General features: G+C 31.3%; 1 protein-coding gene across 2 annotated transcripts; it reads left to right on the top strand.

Moving 5' to 3' along the window:
• Window positions 1-10971: 10971 nt before the first annotated feature.
• Window positions 10972-24375, top strand: LOC111052719 (basigin; the record flags this gene model as incomplete). 2 transcript variants are annotated; one of them, XM_039421936.1, is given in 5 exon segments in its annotated part: window positions 10972-11404; window positions 14462-14491; window positions 20606-20738; window positions 23156-23328; window positions 24265-24375. In XM_039421936.1, coding segments are annotated over 5 exon segments (865 nt in total), but the record flags the coding sequence as incomplete, so codon positions are not given.
• Window positions 24376-26115: the final 1740 nt, after the last annotated feature.

The raw sequence follows: 26115 nt of genomic DNA, 5'->3' as shown, positions 1-26115 counted from the left end.
AATTATGACATTGAAGACTTTTAGGTAAAGAATGCAGATATAGGTACTTTATGGTTTTTAAAAACTAGAGTTTTTCTATACAACGAAACTTACTGATAATATTAGTGTATAATCTACCTATTCTCAAATTTTCAATTTACTATTTATTATTTTGGTAATCTAATTATTATATCAAAAAATATAATACTAATTTAGTAAAGCATGTTAAGTTTTAATCGTGACTCAATGCCACAAAAATCAATCAGTGAAGCATTCTTTCCAGAAAAATTATATTCTGGTTATCGTTAAATTTAACAGGCTACTGCAACCGGGCCTTTGTATCAAAATTTTTTATTAGTTATAGCTTCCCTCAATATTCCAATCATGACTCATATATGCTTTTTGAGTAGTAACTCAAATTCAAGTAAAATATTTTTCGGTGGATTTAATTCATTAATTCAGTATTGTTTAATGATTTATAAAGTGCAAACATCTGCACAATATTATTGTCAATTAAAAATAATGAATAGCCTATATTCTTAGTGAATTTTAAAGATAAACTACTGTACCTCTCTGTTAGGTACCTCTTAAAAAGAAGCGATACCTTTTGAGATCATGAGATGACAAGAATAGCAAAAAAATTTTCCCACAGTTTTGATGGTTCATCAAAAGTAAGATGTATTCACTATAGAAAATATAAATTCTAAAATATATAAAAATGATATGAAAAAATAATAAAATAAATTGTGTAGATAAGCAGACCAAGTGACGTTGGATTTTTGGCAACCAAATGCCACCGTGATTCTCACTCACTCACTCTCTATCTCTCACTCTCGTGGTCGCTACTCTATTCTATAATTAGCACTGCATACAAAAACTGTAAATCAATAGGTTTTGGAAATTTCTCGCCCAAAATGAAAAGAATTCAATCCAAATACAAGCTTAATGGTCTTTTATTTTTACTTAATGGAATTTGTCTCTCAATTTTTTCTCTAAATTTTATTAATTCTTTATGAATTAGATCCGAGGTAAATTTTTCTTGTTGACAGTCAACATTTCACGGCATTTATTGTTATGTTGTTCTTATTGTAAGGTTTTCTTCTCATTTTGAATGATTTTAACAATGATGGTAATAGTTTTCTATCTTAAATTATGTTTTTCTTCGCCATAATTATAATTTCTCACATGATAAATAACATATACTGTCTTTTTAAAATGTATGTATTCAGGGCTACTTAATTTCTTATTTGTAAAATAACATCATAGTACCCTTTTTTGAAAAGTTTAAAATAAAATAACAGATTAAACATTGAAACTAGTTGTTTTAATTTGTGTTTTTAATCTGCTAGCCTTTTTATATTAAAAACTTTCAAATAAAGGGTACTATGATTCAGTATATTCAGTCCATGACCGGCAGTCGCTAGACAGACTTCGCAAAGTGATGTTATTTTACAAATACCATATACTGCATATAAAAGGTTTCTCTTTTGATTAGACTTCAATTTCCATGTTTATTTTTCAAAATGATGTTAGTTTCTGGAACAGGATTTATTATGAAATAAAGTGTGTAACTTATAACTTGTTTAGAGCTCACTAAATTAAAATTTCCATTTCATAGGAGTACTGTAGTTTGATTAATAACTTTCAATCAGGAAATGTCTTGAAATAGGTAAATAGGTGCCCTGAAGTGGCACTTCATCTCATATGGGTGACAAGAGTGTAATACTATCTTATCTTTTAGGATTTAATTAACGCTTTAAAATTGTCTTCACCACTTGAATAAAAATATTTAGTACGCAAATTAATTAATCTTTGATAGCTTTTTGTTCTTAACTTCAAGAGAGGCAGCACTCCATATTTTCTATTTGATCGAAACTTACAATTCAATCTGTACTCTGAATATAATTTGCAAGCCCTTGTGACTGAACATAGTGAATAGTTCGCTGATGCAGCATTATCACATTGCATTTTTAGTATATGTAACTTGACCTTGCAAGAGAAAGTTTCAATTTCTCGCAATTTTGCCAATATGTGGTCGACTGAAAGCTCAAGTTTGAACTTGAAATGAAATTACATTCAGACCAACTTACAGACTACCTGATCAGAATTAACAATTTAGAAATATCATAGGGTTGTTAGAATGCTAAAAATTAGGGTTTATTTTCACATTTTTATTTCTTACAAATGTATGTATTTTTCTCTCGTGACTTTTGCAGTTTCGTGCAAACTCAATAATTATTATTGTTGATCAAGCAATCAATTTATTCAGCCTGACGATACAGTAGTACATAAGGTTATGTCACAAAATATATTATAAAATTATTTATAAATTTTATATATTTTAAAACTATTTTATTATATTATAAAATTAGTCATAATAAAATCAAAATTAGTTCACAATATACAGGGTGTTTCAGAAGTAGTGTCGAACATTCTAGGGTATTGTTCCTGGATGATAGGAGACTACAAATGTCGTATTTCAAGTGTCCAAAACTCAGCGGTTATCCTTATAGCTGCCATTTTGTTTTTTTATTTGGGAATTTTTATCTCAAGAACGAAATGTTGTATTGATCTGAAATTCGGCATGAATATTTATGATATAAAGACTCAACTTTAAAAAATAAAATAAAAAATCCATGTAAATTTTTAAAATGACTGCTATTTTAAATTTTTGATTGCAAATTTCACAAAAACCGTTCACTTTACAGAAATTTTACAAGATACAAAAAAGTTAGCAAATTTTATCAAGATTCTAAGGATACCTTATTTATTAAGATTGGTTGGAGAATGACAGAGAAATTAATTCTTTTCATACTGCTTGCATGATCATGAATAAACAAAATCATCTGAAAAACATTGTATAATCAGCTGGATGTCGAGTTTCATAGCTTCATCTTGAATACAATTGGTATTGAAAATTTAACATTGATGGTGAAAAGTGGTCATGCACGAAAATAATCAATTTCTTTGTTATTCTTTGACCAATCTTATAAATAAGGTATCCTTGAAATCTTGATAAAATTTTCCAACTTTTTCGTCTCTTGTAAATTTTCTGTAAAGTGAACGGTTTTCGTGAAATTTACAATCAAAAATTTAAAATGGCCGCCATTTTGAAAATTCACATAGAAAATTTTCTATTTTACTTTTCAAAGTTGAGTCTTTATATCATAAATATTCATACAAAATTTCAAATCAATACAACATTTCGTTCTTGAGATAAAAATTCCTAAGTGAAAAAAACAAAATGGCAGCTATAAGGATAACCGCTGAGTTTTGGACACTTGAAATACGACATTTTGTAGTCTCCTATCATCCAGGAACAATACCCTAGAATGTTCGACACTACTTCCGAAACACCCTGTATAGTAAAATCAATAATAACAAATCCTTAAAATAAAGACAACAATATCAATCCAAAATCCAATAGTTCACCCATAATAAGGCTACATTATAATTAACTATTTCATATAATAGTTGATATTAATAATTTGTTCTACATACCCCTGTTCTGAATGATGTTCATTGTATGAAATTAACATTCTTGTCATATTAAATCAAATGCATCTCAAATCCCAATATTGAACCCCTTCATTGAATGTACAATTTCTTCATTTCATTGAAATGTAGAAATTTCATTTCTCTATTTTGAATTAAATTTCAAGCTTTATTCCATTTCTCCTATTTCTCCTCCATTGTATGGGGATAATAATTATGTTGCTAATATTTCTTACTTTCGAACTGTACATTAGTGAGTAATTTCCATTACAGTTATTATCTCTTCAATCCCTGATAAGAATAAAGTTTATAATGGCGAACTACTAACCAAATTGGTAAATCATTATTAATTCTTGGAACTCTCATTTTGAAATCTAGAATCAACATTGATATGCAAGACCAATATAAAAGTTTGGCCGCTGCTTTTGTAGTCCTATTGTATAAACTTTCGGTTAGCCTCAATCTAACCTCTGTCTGACTTACTTTTCAACTGTTGAAAGCATCGGTATCGGAGTGGCAAGATGCTAAACAACAATCGCTCTTTCAGGCGTCAATAATAAATTATTGTTATTTATTGTCCATTGTTATCACTCGCCGTAAATTGTTTTGGCATCTCTTGTTTTATCGAGGGTATGACAGTTCTGATTCTCAATTCACGTGAAAAAAATACTTGCTATATTGAGGTCCATGTTATAATGGCAGTGGAGAAAGATAGGAGAACACCGTTGCCGATCCTCTGTCTTGTCAATGCCTTCTATAGACGGTAGTTGATACAGGTTTATTGATGTAATATTAACTGTTCATTCTCGTTTAAAATAATCAATTATAATTATTTTCACTTTTTGTGTAGTTGAGAAGTTGATATTGTGGTAATTATTCATATTGAATGAAAAAGACTAAGACAATTTCTTAGTATTTTTCATTCAATTATATTTTATTAAGCAATAAACTATATTAATCAATAATTTTATAATTAAAATGAAATTTTTTGTTAATTTTTAATTTTACACTGTTAAAAGACGATCTGGCAACAGAGCAAAGCGAGAAAGAGATAGCGTTATCCGCTATCGTTGAATGATGAACAAGGATAGCAATACGGGTTCAAGTATTGACACGTTTGATTAGTACATTATGTGATAAAAACCTATTTATTCTTCACTCTATTAATATTATTCCCCAACGTTTTTCAATATAATAATGCTGATAATAATACTTTTTTCAATAATTATAATAAATTATTTTCAAATCACACGTTTTACACTAAACTAAAATACGTAGTCGGTTGATAATGTTTGAAGATTGCTGTATTAACAAGTTTCAAAATTAGCAATAAGTTGATAGCCCATTCTACTGTCATGTATTTATGTGGATTTAATTCTTTCATTGCTAATCCTTGTCTAGCAGAATTTTCAATCTTTTAATTTTAAACACTGAAAACCCCCAATGCAATTTTTAAAACCAAGCCCCTATTTAAAATTGAACATCTATTTTCGCTTAAAAATCTCGCCATAGTAATAGAGATAGCCAGATCAGGTTTTGAGCAATAAATATGGAAATTGAGTTAGCAAGATTTTTTTTCATAAATAATCCTGAGAATGATTATTTTAAATTATCCAATAATCTTCGTCTCAAATTTCGGGTACTAGAGGTTTCATATATGAGATGGTTACAGATTTTTCACATTACCTTCCTAATTTTTATAAATCCGAATGCAAAATCATGCATAAAGTGGAAGGGAGCTATTATTAATAATCAATGGTTAATATTATTATTAATAATGGCTACTATTATTATTAGTTTCATGGCATCGGTGATTCGGTAGAGTTCTACTGTACCTAAGATTATTCTTTTATTGATTCAATAATACTCTTTTTTTTTAAATTTGGTGGAGGATCAACAGGCACAGCGCAAAACTGTTCCTCCCCCGATTCATTAAAATAGTCCAGAAAATAGGTTGTTTTCTCCACTTTATAAAATGTTGTATAATTTTTTTACCAAACACTTGAAACAATAAATTTTGAATTTTAAATGATTGAAATCAGAATTAATAACAAAAATCATCTCACTTAGCACTCAAAACTGTAAAATATTGATCAATTTGAAAATTTTTGTTCCGAAAATTCACAATAGGATTATTATTTGATAAATTATTGTACTATAGTGAGGTCCACGTTATAATGGCAGTGTTTGATTAGTAATGGTATTGCTATCCTTGTCTTTCATTCAAAAAAGCTGATAGCGCTATCTCTTTCTCGCTTTGCTCTGTTGCCAGATCGTCTTTTAACAATGTAGAATTAATAATTAATTAATTAACAAAATATTTCATCTTAATTATGAAATTATTGACAAATATAATTTCGTCCTTGATAAAATAATTGATTATTTTAAACGAGAATGAACAGTTAATATTACATCAATAAACCTGTATCAGCTACCGTCTTTAGAATGCATTTAAAAGACAGAGGTTCGGCAACGTTGTTCTTGTATCTTTCTCCACTGCCATTAACGTGAACCTCACTATAGCTATTTTCCAATCATTAGATTTGGAGAGGATTTAAAACATATTTTTTTGTGAAAAATTCACTTTTTGATTCAGATGGGAGAAATGAATTGCATTAAAAATATATTTCTTGAAGAATATTAATTTTCTTATCAATAATAATAATATAATAATAATTTATTTTTGTCAAAGAACAATTACAAAATTGCATTAGACAATGTCAGAGAATTTAAAAAAAAACATTACATTAATAATTTGGGCGATATTAATAATAATATTGCTTCAGGAAAAATAAATGTGCGCGTAATATTTGATGAGAGTGAGAGGTGAGGATGGGTCGAGAGAAAGAGAAATAAGAGATAAGAATAGCAGAGGATAATGTGTGATGAGATAGGTAGCCCAAGCCCATGCTGTGAGCGAGAAGTGGGTTAAGAAGTAAGTAGTGACGCTGAAGAGGAGAATTGATCGAAAAAGGCAGAAAATCTAGTGTGTTGTAGCCGTTGTAATAGATAGGAAAAGGCACTTTCGAATCGCAATACGGTGAAGTCCATGGGTGAACTCCACCCTTATCCTTATTCACTCTTTCCAGGATACTGGATAAAACCAGTTGTTTCTGGAAACCCGTTCGTGCCTCTCTAGTATTCAATTATGTCCTATCAATTGATTTGTCTGGCATCTGATAGGATTGCGAGTATGATTAAAGACAATAGATTATCAAGCTCTGTTCGATAATTTTTCAATTGACTTCGCGAATCTTGTCCATCGATTCAAGGCTGTTAGAAAATGCAATTATAACTGAAATTAGTTCATTAGTTTGTTGTAGGCCTATCTCTTATTGAAATAAAGCTTGACAATCATAGTTTGAAAATTTATTCACAATATTTTTGCTTGTAAACTCAGGCTTTGAAATATAGTTCATCCTACACACTACGAAAAACTTCATAACACTAAAATCAAATAACTTGACTTGTTATTTTACACAATTTTCATTTAAAAAAGTGCATTCTATAAATTGTTTCATTGTTTGTGTAAAATCAAAATGATTTTGATAAGATGTTAACACTAAAGCTGCGTTTACACCAAAGTTAATAACAAAATGTTAATAACTTAATCCTTATAGATTATATTAGATTGAACATAACTTATCATACACATGATGAACATATTTGTTTGTCAAGTTCCGTTCAATCTAATAGAATCTATAAGATTAAGCTATCAACATTTTGTTAATAACTTTGGTGTAAACCCAGCTTAACAGAATAAAATATTTAATAGAATGCATTTTTTTAAAATAAAAATAGTGTAAAATAACAAGTCAAGTTAGTTGTTTTAATTGATGTAATGTAATTTTCCTAGTGTTATTATTTTATACTAAACATTTCTCAAAACATGTATCATTCTCATGTTTAGTACACTTTAAAAATCAATGTTCATTATTTTGTAGAATTATTGTTTGTTTCTGCAATGGTACAGGATTCAGTGATATTGTATTTTCAAAGATTTCATCCATTCAAGAGAGTTAATTGTCATGGAAAATTATATAATTCAGTAGATTTTTTATTTGCAAAATCAGTACGTATTGAAAGATCAATAGATGAATCAATTATTTGTCACAGAATCAATAAATCTTTAAAGATTTTCAAATATTTATTGTCATGAAAATTATAGAATAATATAATATTATTTGACACAAAAACGATACATTCATTCATTAGTCAATAGAAAAGTCACATTCTTCACTAGCAAAGCTAAAGGTGGAGCTTCATTACTATATTTGTGTCATGCATTCTTTACTCTCAGTCATATTTCAACCTTAGTCTTTCCATACTATTCAGGAAATATAATAATGTAGAGATTTTTAATGATAATAAATTGAAGAAATTATAATTTTATAAAATTATAACAAAAATATATTGATTGATAAGTAGAATACGTTTCATACGTGTATTTCAGTAAACTATAATTCAAACCCCATCATTCCCTACAGTATAACAAGAGATTTCTCAAGAACAATGAAAATATACTTTGGATTAGACATTATTACATCATCAAATTAATGATTATGTTGATACTAGTTAGTAGATCGATAAAATTAATTATTTATTTTATGAATTAATATTTGAGAATTTTCTGTGCATAATTCAGAATTGTATGTATTATCTTAAGAAAACTACATTCCATAATAGATAACTATTAATCGGAGAATATTGAAGAATCCAAAAAAAAAGAAAATTAGTGTATAGATGGCTAAAAAAAATTACAAAAAATATGCCCAAGTCCTGGAATATTTCATATAAGCCTATTAATAAAATCTCAAAAACAAATATGTATTTTTTATAATCAATATAACCATAATCTTACAATAAAGTTGATGAAATTCAAACAACTGTGAAATTAACCTTCTCAAAATGATACAATGCCCAGTACTGAAATTGAACTGTAACTCTCGTATCTAACATATCTTGAATTCAATAATATCATTTATAGGAATATGATATGATAGGATTATGAATTAACGCTTAATTGAAAATGAAATTCATTGGGAAAATTGATAATGTACAAACAGTATGAAGTAAATCTAAACTACAGTATGATAAGACATTGGTTAATGAATAATATTGTAAGCTAATAAAAAACAAATCTACATTTATCCGAATTATCAATTAAAAATGTTTCCAATCATCCATTGCTTGATTGGAATGCTCTAATTTTAGGGCTACTCTTCGCCAGCGAACTAGTTCCGTCCAGTGTCAGCTAAATAATGACAGCTGAAAGTATTTTTGGTTGTAAGCTAACGGCCTTTCCTCCGTTGCATACGGAACATATTGCCGCACCAATATGAATGTCATTGACGTAAAAATTATTTATAGCCTGCCGAGAGGGATTGTAACATTGTAACTGTGGTTTGAAAAGAGCATTCAGTTCCTTTTGTAAAAACTCATCTCTGGAAAAAGTTGATTTAATTTATAAATTTAATTACGGATGGTGTGGAACTGAGTATCTGTTTCAGCATGCCTCGCATTCTATCTCTATCGTTCTCTCTCAAGAGCTATGTCTGCTGCCCATTCCTGTCACATTATTTTTACGTATCAGTTTATTTTCTTCCATTTATCTGTGGTATTTTCACTAACAAAGGCCTCTCGGTAGATAAACAAATAGAAAAATAGTATATTTTCTCTGGTTTATTGTCTCACTTAGCCGAAATTTTAATTTCATGAACATAATATCCATATTAAATTCTTAGATATCAAATCTCTACGGGTAAAATCATCAAAATATCTAGATGTTAGGAATCACTTTGAAATCAAAATACCGAAAATGTTATTTCATAAAGTAATATCCATATCAAATTCTTAGATATCAAATCCTTACGGATAAAATCATCGAAATCTATAGATGTTAGGAGACTGTACAAATTGGAACTTCTGCTTAAAAGTGTTTTGAATCTACGACTTATTCATTTTAAATTGGAATCTAAGGGGTTTACATTAACTTTACTTCTTAGGAGATTGATTTTCAATTCGGAAATGTAATTTTAACCTTACGGTAGTCGCGCCCTACTCAATCGCACGAGCAGTCGCGTGTTGTATTTTGTACAACACCCAATTTTCCAAGTTTTATGTACTCTGTTTACTGTCAAAACTAATTGTATAACTACTTTTTCCATCTTCTTGGATTATTTTACGCCTATGAACATTTGGATGATTACCATTTCATTGCCCAATAAGGTAAATCAAGCAAAGCCATCAATTCTGTGTTATTGGTTCGTTTACAGTCCCCGTATACAGTCTCTCCCTATCTTATGCACAGTGCGACTTATGCACTGTCGCGACTAAATGGCACCTAAAGACTAAACGATTGCTCGGTTGATACTGCAACTCAGTGGAGTGATGAGGGGAACATTTTGGAATGCATAGGTGACTCATTCACTGACACCACCCCATTCAATAGTTTTGAGCAGCAAAAAAACTGACACTGTTGTACTTTTTTACTACAGCGCGACTGCCGGAAGGTTAAATTTGTTTGTAGATTTAATATAGTTTGGATTAAATTCATTGAGATTTCTATTTTTTATCACAAATACAAATTTAAGTGTCCATGAAGGGGTGCCCAGAGGGGGGCTCTTGATAGAAAATTATTGAAATTTTGGGGGTGTCCCAAAAAAAGATCAGCAGTAATTAAAATTTGACTATTGAGGCTCCCAATGGTGGGGGGGTCCATGGGGCCCATATGTTGAGCATTATTATTATTAGATAACACAAACTCAGAAATACAATTAAAACCCACTAGTTGTTGAATAATATGCATAACATTTTCTATCAAATCGACAATAATTGTCTTGTAGACAACTAAGTACAGTTTTACTATCACATGAAGATGAGAACTTCTCACATTATTTTGATTTTAGCTGTTATAGGGTAGAGATTTTTCAACATGCCAACCTTAATAACTATTTTACTAACCTACTAAGGGAAGTTTTCACTATATTTATTATTTTTGGACGTTGATAGGAACTCGTCTTTGATTGAATTTTCTCATATTACATAGGTCTGGCTTATTAGGCTACACAAAAAAACTGAATATAGTTTTTGACATTAGGCTACAACTTTTGTTGGTCTTTAGTTTATTTTACTAACCTACTGGAGGAGGTGTTTACTGTATTAATTTATAGATTTTTGGGGCTCTGAAAGGAATATTGTTCTTTCATAATTTTTTTGTGTTACATAGGTCTGGTTTATTACACAAAAATAACTGAATCTAGTTTTTGACATTTAGGCTACAACTTTTGTTAGTTTTTAGTTTATTTTACTAACCTACTGGAAGAAGTGTCAACTGTAATTATAGTTATTTTTTGGACGTTGATAGGAACTCGTCTTTGATTAAATTTTCTCATATTACATAGGACTAGTTTATTACACGAAAGTACTGAATCTAGTTTTTGACAAGTACTACTTTGGTTGGTTTTTGGTTTTTCTGATGGCTGGACCTCTTAATTTGCTATCTTCTGACGAATGTTTTTGGTTAGCTTTGGTGTTAGTTTGAGCTCTGCGCTTGACATTAACCGCTGCGAGGCCGCTTGGAGGCTGCTCCAAAAAGGTTCCTCTCTCTCTTCTTTCTGGTTGATTGATGTAGTGTATGTGTGTGTGTGTATAGGTAATATTTACGAAGGCAACAGCACTGTGAAAGTGGGTGAGCCTTTTTCAATAGTGTGCCGACTGAGTCTGGCCGAGGCGGTGCACTGGCAGAGAAACAATGTGCCGATCGGTAGAGAGACAAAGTTTGAGAATCCGCGGCACAGTTATAATCTGGACGAGCGGGAGGAGAACAACGCGGTGTTTGCGCGGTTGTCGGTTTCGGCGGCTGCTCCGGGACACGCGGGAGCCTACCGCTGCCACCCGCACCACACTCAGCCGCACCATCTCTACGTCGGTAAGGCTCGCTACGCCCGCCCGCCCGCCCGCCGCTCCGCTGTAATTGCTCCCGCTGCCAAGGCAAAGCGAGCCGCCTCTTAGTTCGCTCTTCTAGATTTTTTTGTTGACCCTGTTGAGGAGACCTCTCTCTTTCTTGCCAGGTTCAGTTCTCCGTAGTTTGTTGTATTGATTTTGATGACCTCTGAGTAAATTGTCCTCTAGGTTTACAAAGATCCAATCTGTATGGAATGTCTAACTGACATTCAATCACTAAATTACCAAGCCTATTGCTGTAATGATTTTGATGACCACTGAGTAAATTGTCTCTAGGTTTACAAAGATCCAATCTGTATGGAGTAAACTCCATCTCACATTCACTCACTAAATTACCATGCCTATTGCTGTATTAATTTTGATGTCCACTGAGTAAATTGTCCTCTAGGTTTACAAATATCCAATCTGTATGGAATGTCTAACTGACATTCAATCATTAAGTTACCAAGCCTATTGTTGTATTAATTTTGATGACTACTGAGTAAATTGTCTCTAGGTTTGCAAAGATCCAATCTGTATGGAATGTCTAACTGACATTCACTCACTAAATTACCAAGCCTATTGCTGTATTAATTTTGATGACCACTGAGTAAAGTCCTTTAGGTTTACAAAAATCCACTCACTTGAGTGTCCTCCAGACTTTTCATTTCCAAAAAACGTTTCTTTCATAGTATCAAGTAAACTTCGTATCATATTCGTAAATTTTCATTTATATGTCGTCTAAGGACGAGACCATATTAGGTGTTTTATTCAGACGCCAACCCAATCAGCCAATCGGAGAGCTTCCTGCCCTGCCGACTCTGAAAACGCCTGATATGGTCTCGCCCTAAACTTTATCTGACATTACAGTTATTTTTCATTTGTATGTCGTCTAAGAAACTAATTTCCAGATAAAAATTCGTATTGTCTCACACATTTCGGCCATTATCTGTGCAATCGCATATCCCCATTGCAAACCCTCTATTACACAGTAATTCATTATAAACATGTATTCTCTACATGCATTCCATTGATTATATTCTGCAAGCACTGTATCCAAATAATCCATTAACAGCTACTCACCATATTAACATAGTGTTGATCAACTGTTCTTCTGCGTCTCCGGAAGATTCTATACAATTGAGGTGGAAATAATCTATTGGTTGACTCACACCCTTAATTGCGCTGATTTGCTATGCTCTTTGCCGTAGGCGGGCTTTGTATGTTTGTTTATTCTTAACTGTGCTTAAGTCGAATGGAAATTACTACACTTATGCCATGTGTGTGTCTGTGTGTGTGTAATAAGCTGATACGTGTGTATTAGACTTGGATTTAACAGCAGCTTGCAATTGGAGTTATATGTATTGGCCCTTACTTGCTGATTTCTGTGGTGAACTGCAATAAATGCTCAATATTTTAACTATTTATCTTATGAAAAATGTAGATTTTTGTTGTAAAACTAAATTGTAGCTCTTGAATTGATATGCTAGATATAAGTTGATGTTTAAGTATTGGAATTGTTCCATCTATGAATGATTTTCGAATATGAAGTCTGTTATGTAATAGTCAAATACTGTTCCCTTGAGGCTGAAATTGTCTTTATAGAAATTATATTTTTAGGCTGAAATATATATTTCAATTCAAAATAATCATAGGATGAACATTTTTCACCTAATACAGTATTTATGAAAGACTGTGTAACCTCATAGAAATGGAAAATGTTACTGTTGATGCTGAAATAATGAAAATCGAACTCTTTAAATTCAGAAAATGATATTTATTTATTTCTCAAAACAATATTACAGCTTATTGAATGATTGATGAGTTTTTAGGAATGTATTTAGATGTGTGTTTCTCATTTTTCCGGATAGTCGCGGTCGAAAGAATTAGGTTACGAAATTATTTTTTATCTGTCATAGTTGGATTTTTTAATTTTGTATTTTGAAAACTGGATAATAATATTTATTGGTAGGGTCATCTAGTTCTATTATATTCTATCAATTCATCTCGAATTCCGTTTCAAGATTAAGCATAATAAGTTTCTCTTTGAGAAGTTTCTAATTATGTGGTTTATTTTCAATTTTTCAACAATCCTTGAACAAAACTCGAGAATTTTTCGCGAATTGTGATAAAGATTTTTTGGAGTGAAAGTTTTTGATTTATTGATTAAAGTGATACTATTCAAGGTTATCTCAACCTTATGAACTGTACATCTCTAAGACTAGATCTGTACTAATTTTTATAATTATATTATTTTGTCGAATTTGGACGATAGCTTGGACTATCTAGTTTTTTGAGAGTCACTACTCGTATAGTACACTGTTGTTATTTTATTTTCTAATTTTATGCCCATCAATGAATCTACGTTAATTTGAAATAAAATCCCCTACACAATTATATTTTAACAAGTTAGAGGGAATTTAATTACATAATCTGATTTATACTTTGATCTCCATATTATGTGAAATTCTAAGCAATGGAATGTATGATTTTATCACACATAAAATAATTCATCTTTGAATTGGCTGCGAAATAGGTATTCAGTCAACGTACAACAGCTTGACTAAACCAACCCAGTATCATCCAATAAATGTGGAAACAAGTTTCCTTTTTGAATGATTTGTGCGCATTGTGACATAAATTTTGAAACTGGTAGCACAGAATTACAATTATAGGAGTTTTCTCTGCTGATAGCTTACTTTGCTATCGGAGTTGCAAGTTGCAACTAAATAAACAGTACTCATTGAACTATTTCATGTTCAACATTATATATTGTAGTGCACTTGAAAATAATGGGAATTCTTCAGTGAATTCAGAGAACAAGATTATTCATTACTTTTTCATGATTTGTTGTTTAAGATGTGTCGTTGGAATAATTATGTTTTAAATTGTTTCTATAACATCAGTTTTTTGACATTTCTGAATTCTAACTTGAATGTTATTTCTTTGTGGATTCACCTCAATGTATCAAACCTTATCAATTTTATTCATATTTATTCTGATCTTTTGCTTACACTGCATTCGATATCAATTATTTTAACAGAACAGGACATTACCGAAACCCCAGAAGAAGGTAAAATATAATGAGTGAAATAAATATATTTTTTAGTCACCTCGTAACCTCAGTTAGTTTTCGCTTTAAACGTTTTTAGACTCAGCGATTCCTCTGTATTCAACAGTTGTAGAAAATTATCCAATAGTTGAAATAATTCAATTTATAGTTGTAATAAATTCATAGACAAGTATTTCAAGTACCGTAAGAATTTATTTATTATAGACAAGTATAGCTATAACCTTCACAAGTCGTCAATTTATTATTTATTCAATGACAATGTAGATTAGTAAATTCAACACTTATTCAGTATTATACTAATAATACAAAATGAAAATTAGCAAGCTACAGTACTTAATTTTGAGAGCCAATGAACTAGTTCCTTCTTGTGAAGTGGCAAATTATCGTAGATAGTGTTTTTAGCAAAAGTAATCAGTAATTATAATGAGTAATGTAATTTCAAAATACTAAATAATAAGCAGCATTTTTCAAATTAATGTAAATTTCTGATTCAATGTCTGTTGCTAATCTCAACCCGTTTATTCACTAGTATTTCGTTAATATGCTTTTTAAAGTAGGCTATTATTTTCATGTCACATATTTATTTATTAGATAGAGCGAACAATACAATAGTCGGAAAAGAAAAAACAGGCTATTGCCCAAAACTTCTTCAATTTCCTGATTTTGTCACAAATCTTCCAAATATTATGTAGGTTATGTTCACTTCAATTTCAACACCAAATCTTCAATCTGAAACTATGAATCAGAATAAAACAAAGAATTTCAAATTTACTTAAATTGATAATAAAACTTCCGTTAAAACAAAAATCAAACTTCAAATATTCAAAATATTTAGTATAAAGAAGCATTTGTCTAGGGAACATAATCAATCAATATCACCAAAATTATATTTTTTCAACAAATTAATAAAGCTGAAATGTTTTCCACTCATAATAATGTGAACTTGTAATGAAGCTTCTATGAAATGATTTGTCAAATTATTCTAATAAATATTTTTCAAGCGGTATAAATATTTTTCATAATAACAAATTAAGCATTCAAGTTATCTTTATTAAACTAGTAGTTCTGTGAACAGTAGACCTCACGCATTATTCTCATCCACAAGTACCTGATTGAAACTACAGTAACTATATTACCCACAGTATGGCCATTGACTGTCACGCTTCTGATTGGTTAGCTCGGTCATATGGTACAAATCCGCCATTAAGATTCCAAACAAACTTTCAAGTCCTATCTTATAGCATTAGAAATTTGGAACTTATCACTTCTTTTACCGATTGTAAACATATTTTGAACCTCACGATGAGTTTGATATATAATTTTCGAAGGGAAATTGATTATACTTTAATAATCGCTTATAAGCTCCATTGTAAAATTCAAATATTTGGAATCTTCATGGCGGCGGCGGGAAAAAAAATTCCAATGGCCATACTGTGGGTAATATAGTTACTGTTATTGAAACTATAGACCTTATGGAAATAAAGCAATAGACTGGCTTCTCCACACATCTGTGTAATCACTTGTCAGCTGATTTATGATGAATAATTCTATAGTCTGATTTTTACTCTAATATTGGCCTATGAAGGAGGCTCCTTTTTCTTTTTATATTATCCTTGAAATGCAAAATTTCCAAAAAACCTTGTATATACGTCGACGCGCAATTAAAAAAGGAACATACCTGTCAAATTTCATGAAAATCTATTACCGCGTTTCGCCGTAAATGTGCAACATATAAACATTTAAACATCAATAGAAATGCCAAACCGTCGACTTGAATCTTAGACCTCACTTCGCTCGGTCAATAAATAAGTATATTAAAAATAAATATCTTTGACTTGAGAGGACCAGGAGTCCTAAATCCGCCCTAATAATGTCAAATAATCAATCAATCTATTTAAATCTTTCCTCATAAAATTGAAAATATTTTCATAATAACGTTTCATGAGGCTTTGTAATTGAATACTCGTAACATTTTGTGAATAAATTAACTTATTATTTGGGAAATTTTGTTTTTATTCAAATGAATAATCAGTTTATTCATCAGTAATATTATTTAATTTATTGAACTCAGAGAAGACAGATGTTCTTAGGTTTATCTTTGACTTGAGACTAATCCCCAATTTGTACTCGTGACTCTCAATTACTGTGCGGCAATCTCAATTAACCTTGAGCATCAATAATCGTTGCTCGCAATGGGAAAATTGAAATCACCGGCTTATCACAAGCAATCGTTAGAACTATCGATCACACAATAATGGCTAATTATGTCAAGTTATGGTCAATTTCTAGATACCGTTCTTATAATAATAATTATTATTAGTGTAGCTTTCAATAGCTAGAATCCTTGAAGTCACTGTATTTCTAGACTAATAGTTTGATTAGTGAATTAGGAAATACCATAGTACTTTCAAGTTGAATCCAGAAGTAAAATTGTGTTTGAGGAATATCTTATACTAGTCTTCGGCTAGTTACACACACATCGGTTTTTGGACGTATGATTAGCCGTCCTTATAAATTATATTAGATTAAACTAATTATGTTTGTCAAGTTCCGTTTAATCTGATGGAATTCATAATGACGGAAAAATATCGTTCGAACAAAAATCGATGTGTGTGTGCGGGGATTTAGGCTAGTTACACACACATCGATTTTTGACGTACGATTTTGTGCCGTCCTTATAAATTCTATTAGATTGAACAGATGAAGTCAAAGAGATGATCTTTGTCAAGTTTCGTATAATCTGATAAAATTCTTAAGGACGACAAAAAATCGAACGTCCAAAAATGTGTGTGTAACTGGCTTTTCTGTTCCAACTTATCATGATAGATGTATTATTGATAAAAACTATTTTATATACAGTTGATAGTGAACTCAGAATATGATTTTGAAGTTGAAATCTGTTGTTTTTCTGGCATCAATTTTTGCAATATTTCTCATTCGTTTATTTTTGATCTAGGCCTTTATATTAAGTGAAATCCAATAATAATAATAATAATAATAATAATTGTTATAACTTGACTTGCAAATTCTTTCTTTGTTAGTTATATTGATTTTTAACTGTAGATTATAGTCATTAACTGTCATAAACCGTGTCTCTGCACTACCTCCGTAAACAAAGCCATAGTGCATGACAGGTGGTTGATGGTAACGTCAGCACAGGTAGGGCTCCTACACCAATAAAAACTCTAGCTAATATAGATCAGCTGAAATCAACAAATTGTCATTGGTGTAGGAGTAAATTGTCATTGGTGTAGGAGCCCTACTTGTGCTGACGTCACCACAATGCACTATGGCTTTGTTTACGGAAGTAGTGGTCTCTGAAACTTGTTTAAGGCTAATCGCATATTGAGATGTGACCCGAGTTTTCTAAATGAAATAATATCAGGCTGGGTTTACACCAAACGAGCACTGAGATAGAGGACAAATTCTGGAGCATAAAACACATAGAAGCAACCTGACATATTATTATGAGAAGCATTATAAATTATGTCTCCAAAAGTGTATGAATCCATTGCTAGTTCTCATCATTTTAGAGCTTTATCCATATTTTTTATAAATCTTTGTTCAGAACAAGCATTTGCTCGTTTGGTCTAACTTAATATATGGTCATATTATAATGTTCAAACGTGCTAGCTTCGTCTCAATGTGAACATTATAACTGTTCAATGTGAAATTTTCCGGGCTGGAAAATAATTTTTGTATAGTAGCGCTCATCGAATTTCCATCTAGCTGTTTACCCTGTTGTCAATATTTGCGGTAGCAGAAGTCTTCGGGGTGATTTACAGCATTTAATTGGGATTTTCGTTTAATAATAATTATTGAACATTTTAATATTATCATATAATAACTAATCTAGCAGTTTCTGGTCACGCCACGTCTCGTCTCAATTTGCAACTAGCCTAAATGTCCTCTAAAACTGTCCATTCTTAAATCAATAAAATTGAGGTTCATCTATTTTGTGAATCGAATCAAAACACGGGGTTTCATCCTAGTTTAATATAATATAATGCCAATCTCAGAGTATGCTCTTTATCTTCAGTTATAATTTATTTGAATCGATGTTTTATTTTTATAACGTCTTTCTATCATTTTTTTAGTGCAAAGGCAAGCTGCAGCAAACTTGAAGGGTTATTACAAGCTCTAGCTAGTGAAAACCTATAATAGAATTTGTTCTTGTCCCAACGTAAACATTCATTGTGTACTCTAACTCTACTTTTGGCTTTCATGCCAAAACGAATCATTTTTCGCGTTGAGTTGAGCTACATTTTAAATCATACTCTTATCAGCATCTTCATTTAAGTTTCTACTCCACTTTTTAAACTTTCTGAAAATATAAAATAGCTATGGAAGCTTTAAAGTATAGTAGGCCTATTCAAATATGAGTTTTAGTTAGGCCTTAATTTTATAGGTAATGTAATTTTTGACTATCCTTAGTCAGATCACAAAGTAAAGAACAACTAGGAAATCTTTATTTTGTGGTAAGAATTTGTAGTTTTATAAAAGTTAATTTTTCATCTACTTGGAATTGAATGAAATAAAACCAGTATTAAACATTATAATGGTAGAAATATTTGAATCATAAATTCATCTTTAAGACTAGGTAGTAATATCTTGATTCATCATCATAACCACTAGACTTTTCTACCAGGCTTGTATCACACATATTTTTCCTCATAAAATATTATAAGCTTCAATAGTATAATTAATTATCATTTTATGTAGTAGTTATTCTGTAGCTTTATCTTCATATATTATTGAAAAAATTGGTTTATCACAGATTAGTCTAATATTAAAAAGCAAACCAAATAAGGAACTACAGTATAATATGCTTTTCATACAGTAGTAAATTTTAGTTTTTTATCCATAAGTATAGCGAAAAAAATTATCATAGTCCGTTCTCATTTGAAAATTTATAAAATGACATATTATATTATTGACAAAAATTGGTTTATCACAGATTAGTCTTAGTATAATCTTGAAAAGCAATACAAAAAAGGAACTTCAGCATAATATGCTTTTCATACAGTAGTAAATCTTAGTTTTTTATCCATAAGTATAGCAAAAATAAAATTTATCATAGTCCATTCTCATTTGAAAATTCATAAAATGACACTTTCAACCAGGTTTTGGCTTTATTGATTTTGTTCAATCGTAGTTATAAATATGATATACCTTATTTTTCCTCCATCAATCATTTTAATGATAAGTGGTATTGGGAGAATAAAGTAATGAATGCGTAGAGAACTGAAATGATCTACAAAATTCATAGTTATTTTCGAAATTTGTATGAGAAATATGTCTAATCGGTGTGTGACCAGCTCAAGGCTAGGCGCACACAAGACAAGACATGATCAGTTGCGTCATAAGCAACTATGTGAAGTATTGTGACTAAACGTGTCTTGTCTTGTCTTGACTAACTGGTCACCTTTGGTGAAGCAAATGGTTGTTGGAAACGCATCAACTCATGATATAGATCTACTATTAGTTTTCATATTTTCATGATTTTATTGATAATCATATTCTTTAGTCAAGCATGCTCAATCATTTTATTGATCCTATTTGTTTTCTACAATAGAATTTTAGGTTTTTATCATTGAATAGGCCTATAGTGAGAGGTTCACGTTATAATGTCAGTGTTTGATTAGCAATGGTATTGCTATCCTTGTCTATCATTCAACAAAGTGGATGGATAGCGGTATCTCTTTCTTGCTTTGCTTTGTTACCAGATCGTCTTTTAACAATGTAGAATTAATAGCTCCTTAACTAAATATTTCATCTCAATAATGTAAATTCATTATGAAATTATTGAAAATATAATTTCGTGCTTAATAAGTGATTATTAAGCACGAGAATGAACCGTTAATATTACATCAATAAACCTGTATCAGCTACCGTCTATAGAAGGCATTGACAAGACTGAAGATCGGCAACGTTTTTATCTTATCTTTCTCCACTGCCATTATAACGTGGACCCCACTATAGTTCATTCATACATTCACATCTTTTGCACGGTTTCTCTCCAATCTTTCTCATGGAAATTGTTTGTTTCACTAATTGTGAAAATATGTTTTGTACTGTGTTTTGGAAGGGATACTTCATGGGGTGTTTTTTCAGTTGCAGATAGTAGTAAGCTCCATGCGAATTTCGACTTCCAACCTTACAAAGTCATGGACTTGGCGGCACAGTTCCACATGCACTGTAACATAACCGATCAGACTCTTGCCAACAGCAAACCCGAATACAAATGGTGAGTTGAACAAAGTTATTCTATCAATTGATTTTGATTAACAAACTTTTAGTGATAGTTTGAATAAGGAAAACTAGTTCACAACTTGTAACTGAAATTATTAGAAATTAATGAAAACTTGAGGTGTATTAGTAGCACTACTAGATACCGCTATATATTTTTTGAATAATTGTTATTATTCATCAATGTTGTAAAGTAACTTTTGAAACACTATGTATAGCCATAGAGAAAATATAGCACTAGACGATATCCCATGGTATAAGGCGTTTATGGTTCAATTTTCAATCTTAACTCAAGCCGATAGTCCTAGTAGCTCTTTTAGAAGTTATGTGACGCTTGTAGTCTCCAATGCTGTGCCGTTCTTACACTCTCACCAGGGACCAGGCCAAAACAGTAATAATAGACAGTAGTCGACAGTAATCAGTAATAAGTTTAATAAAACAGTAATAAGTTTAGTAAAACAGTAATAATAGACAGTAGTTAAATTTTCATCTATTTCTATTATAATGTAGTGTTAGTATGCAATGTGTCTTGTAAGATCTGGCAATACATTGTTATTTGTGATAGAGAATCAATCAATAGTCTACAGTAACGGCTTGAGTTAACAAAAGTCGGCTTGAGTTAACAAAAGTCGGCTTGAGTTAACAAAAGTCGGCTTGAGTTAACAAAAGTCGGCTTGAGTTAACAAAAGTCGGCTTGAGACGTGAAACAAACTACCTTTACCGTGGGATATCTTCTTATGCTAGCTTTTCTCTATGGCTATACAGAGTGTTTCAAAAGTTACTTTACAAGTTTGATGAATAATGGAAATTATTCAAAAAATATATAGAGCTGTATTTAGTGGTGTTTCTAATGGAAACACCTCAAGTTTTTATTAGGATAGTTTGAAAGTACCAAATCGCGCCATAACAAGTACTTGTTTCAGTAAATTGAAATTTGAAAGGGGAAACTGAACTGTTTATTTGCCATCAGGGTTTCTCTGATTTTAACTGAAGCTTCAAATTCAAATTCTTTATTTGCCATAATACAATACAATTTTTTCAAAACAAAAACACCATTAAAAACTTAATTTAAACATTAACATGAAATAAATAATAAACAGAAATAAATAATAATTTAGCTTGGTGACAGCTATCAACTGGTGTGTTCAACAATCATGATAATTTTATGAATCATGATAATTTGATAATGATAATGTGACAATGATCTCTAGGCTTTAGCATATTGAAACAAAAATTATTTGACAATAAATGGTTGGTAATAAATTTATAAATGCTCAATAATACTAGTGTTGTAATATGGACTAAAAGTATGATTTTAGAGTATGGTTTTCAATTATTAAACTGATCTCTTCAGATTTATCAACTGATTTCACATAGTTTCTGGTGATTTCCATACCAAATTACAAAGTTATAGACAAATTAACAATACTCAGCCATCTCTACCTTCTTAGGGCCGGTTTCCGAGCTCGGGATAAAATCCTAGCTAAATCCCGAGCTTGGAAACCGACCCTTAATGTTTTTTGGAAGATTCTCTAGTCCTTATGAGAGCAAAAATGCATTCGGATTGTCCCGCTCGATTAAAAATTATAAGTAAAATGGATTTTTATAAAAAGTAATTTTGTGTTCTAGTATTGATAAAAACAGGCTCAGAAAAATAAATCAGAAGACTTGCTTCAAAATGTTTTTTTGCCGAAGAGAAATTGAGAGCTTCTGCTAGATGTACTAAAATTGATTATTTTGTAACCGATGCTTGCAAAAAAGATGACGGGAGAACAATTTTAACCATTAATCAAACCTTAGATATTGTCGCACTATCGTCATCGTGCGTAAGGCTCAACTCACACTTACGAAGAAGAAGAAAAAGAAAAATAAGAAGAAGAATAGGAAGAGGTAGAAGAAGAAGAACAAAGAACTGTATCGTACATATAACATTAGAATTAATTTCAAAATGAGGAAACAAACATTTCACTGCGATGTGTGGTAAAATGGTATTCGTTCCAATTCGCGAACAAAGTCCAGTGACTTAGGCTCAACTCACACTAACGCGACTCAAGTCGAGAAGAGACTGGGACTCTAGTCTCTTATTGACGCAGCATGTGTTTCCAAATGGTGACATTCAGACCAGTCGATTCTAGTCTCCGCGACGTCACCATTTGAAAGCACATGCTGCGTTGAGAAGAGACTAAAGTCGCAGTCTCTTCTCGACCTGAGTCGCGTAAGTGTGAGTTGAGCATAAAGCTTTATCCAGCCGGATACACTTTGTTTCATTTTATCGGCAGCTCATACCAAAAAGACCAATCAAATTTCCGCTCTATACATTTTTTTCAAATCAAATCAATTTATTTGCCATTTTAACTATTATTGTGCTTTCTTACTTTTAGAAATAGTTGAAGTCTCATTGTTGTTCTTTTATAGGTATAAAGATAATGAGTTATTAAAAACAACGAACAAAGATGGAAAGCCGTACTTGGAAGTGTCAGGGAAAAATTTGAGAATTCTAAAGCCTTCGTTAGATGATATCGGTAACTACTGGTGTCATGTATATGTTAATGGAACAGAACAGTCTAAGATCATGATCGAAGTTATAGGTAAGATATCTTCAAATTATTTTACCTCCGAGGTCTGTGAGCCTAATTCGTTTATTAGAAGCTTAGAACAGATGGATGTATGTTGTATGTGATTTGAAATATGCATATAATCCATGCAAATCGGGATTGAACCTCCCAATGAAAGCTGCTAAGCTGAAAATTTACGAAATAATGTACATCAACAATTTTGTAGAGAATTCTATGCTGTACAATCTTTACAATATCATTCAATGCTCAGGAGACAAAGCTGTTATACAAAAACTGATTTTTGTGAACATGAATAAAAGACATTTTCTAACAGGGATACAGTATTATATTTCTCATCGCTTGTTCAGAATGTCATAATTAAGGTCTGTGCAAATTTTTAGCTTAGCAGCTTTCTTTCGTTTACTGTAGTTGTAAAACAGTCACACCATGTGCGCTTGGTCTAAGGAAACTCCATTCCATCAAAATAAAATTTTTCAAGCTATTAGATTGGGTATTTCACGAGTATTTTCATAAGTAGTATCAAAACTTTTAGTGCTTCAAAAGTATTTTTCTTGTGTTTTATAAAGTGAAGTACAACATTGTAGATTACTCATATGAGTAAATTAATATTAAGTGAGTTAATATGAGTAAGTTAATATTATCTCGATAGGATGTTGACTTTGCCGTGATTATTTGCTTTGTTTTATTATTTTTATTGAATAGAGCTAACAATTAGGCTACTGTATTCAGAAAAACAGGCTATCCTAAAACGTCTTCTATTCATATTTTTTTCTCAAATAGTCCAAATTTTATCTAGGTTATGCCCACAATCATTAATCTTGAAATTATTAATCAAAATAAAACAATTTCTCTTTCAATAGTCCACTTTCTTTTCGTTTCTTTTTGATTTATGATCAAATGCTGATATTTGAGAGATATTGTAACTGTGCATTGTTTTTGTGTATTCAGTGAAACCATACGTGAAGTTGACATCACAGTTGACGTTTATTGAAGGCGAGGAATTGAAAATTGAATGTGCCATCCAAGCAAAGCCCACTCCAGCGGTCATGTGGAAATTTGGTAAGACTATTCAAATGCAATCCATCTCTCAATTTTCATATAAAACACAAGTGTAAATAACTTTGGAACTCAATTTCCACTATAGGGCCATAAGTCAGTTCGAACGAGAATGACAATAATGAAATTCCCTTTTGTTAGATTCTCATTCTAAAGTCAGGATCTGGTTAGCATTGGTAGCAAATCCTTGTCTGTCATTAGACGATGATCTGTTCGTTTTCATTCAACATATTTGCCAAATTAAACCACCAATTTAATCTCAATTATGAAAATGTATTTTTAAATCATGAAAAAATATTTTTTCTTAACGATTAAAATATACTACCGTTCATTTGTATATAGTGAATTGATCATTATTAACAAGAATAAGCAATTAATATTGAATCAAATATACCGGGATGACTTGGATATTGATTAGACTCACAGCTCTGTACTATGCTCTAAGGGTGGGCACACATCAGTTAGTCACGACAAGACTAGTCACGATTAGTGACAATGTGTACGTTCTGTGTACAGTAAATTGTTCCATCACGTGACTAGTGCAAAATGTTCCCATGGAACGCCATTTCAAAATCGTTGGTTCAAGCTTTTGGCGCGCACATATAAAGTTGATTTACACTAAAATGTGTCGTTTACTAGCTGCGTGAATGAAGAAAGGCTGTTTTACAAACCACACTTCGACTGTGGGGCAGGATTTTGGAACTGAAACAGGTTTCTGGAAGAGAATCTGTCAAAATTCCTCCCATGGAACGCGGAACTTTTTACTTGGTAAATTGTGAATCGGACAATTTACCACATTCCATGTACACAGAACGGGCCCATTACTTCACACAGTTGCTTATGAAGCAACACACACCGATTACTCATTGCAATTAGACATGTCTTCATAAGCAACTATGTGAAGTATTGTGACTAAACGTGACTAGTCTTGTTTTGACTAACCGGTGTACGCCCAGCCTTAGGCTAGGCACACACCAGTTAGTCAAGAAAATACAAATGTATAATCAGTGTGAGTTGCGTCACAAGCAGCTATGTGAAGTATTGTGACTAAACGTGTCTGATCATGTCGTGTCGTTTTCTTGACTAAGTGGTTTGCGCCTAACTTGAGACTGTACAGCTCTGAAAAGGTTAATCTATTGAAACAACAATAATCTATTTGGATCGACAACAAACTGATGGGCATGTTAAATTGTTGGTCCCGGCTGAAGTATGGACAGTCGTGAGGCCTATTGACGGCTTGAATAATAATAATAATAATATAATAATAATGTTTTATTAACTCAAGAGCTTTTACAAACATAGAGTTTCGTCATACAGTAATTTAGAGTCAATACAATATTATTATAAGTTCCATTCCATAGTATATTCAATATAAATCTTATCACAGCTTATTTGTTCCACTGCTGAATCAGTCTAGATCATAATTGAATTTAACTATAACAGAAAAACAACAACAACATATCTATTAATGATACAGAATGTCCCATGAAAGGTGGGAAAACCATAGATTCTATATGAAATCTGCAACAAAAAATGTACAGTAAAATTTTCTTATATCGACATTAGTTTTCTATATCTTTGTTCTATAAATCTATCGATTTTTCTATATTCTTAAATAGGCCTACTTACCGTCATTAAAATCTCAATAACTAGTAATCCATCAGTTTTCCTAATCTATATTATATAAAAGCGAAATGGCACTCACTCACTCACTGACTGACTGACTCACTCACTCACTCGCAG

Source organism: Nilaparvata lugens, chromosome 2, assembly GCF_014356525.2.
Source record: "Nilaparvata lugens isolate BPH chromosome 2, ASM1435652v1, whole genome shotgun sequence".
Classification (NCBI taxonomy): domain Eukaryota; kingdom Metazoa; phylum Arthropoda; class Insecta; order Hemiptera; family Delphacidae; genus Nilaparvata; species Nilaparvata lugens.
Note: the sequence above shows the minus strand (reverse complement) of the source record. Positions and strands in the feature narration are given on the sequence as shown.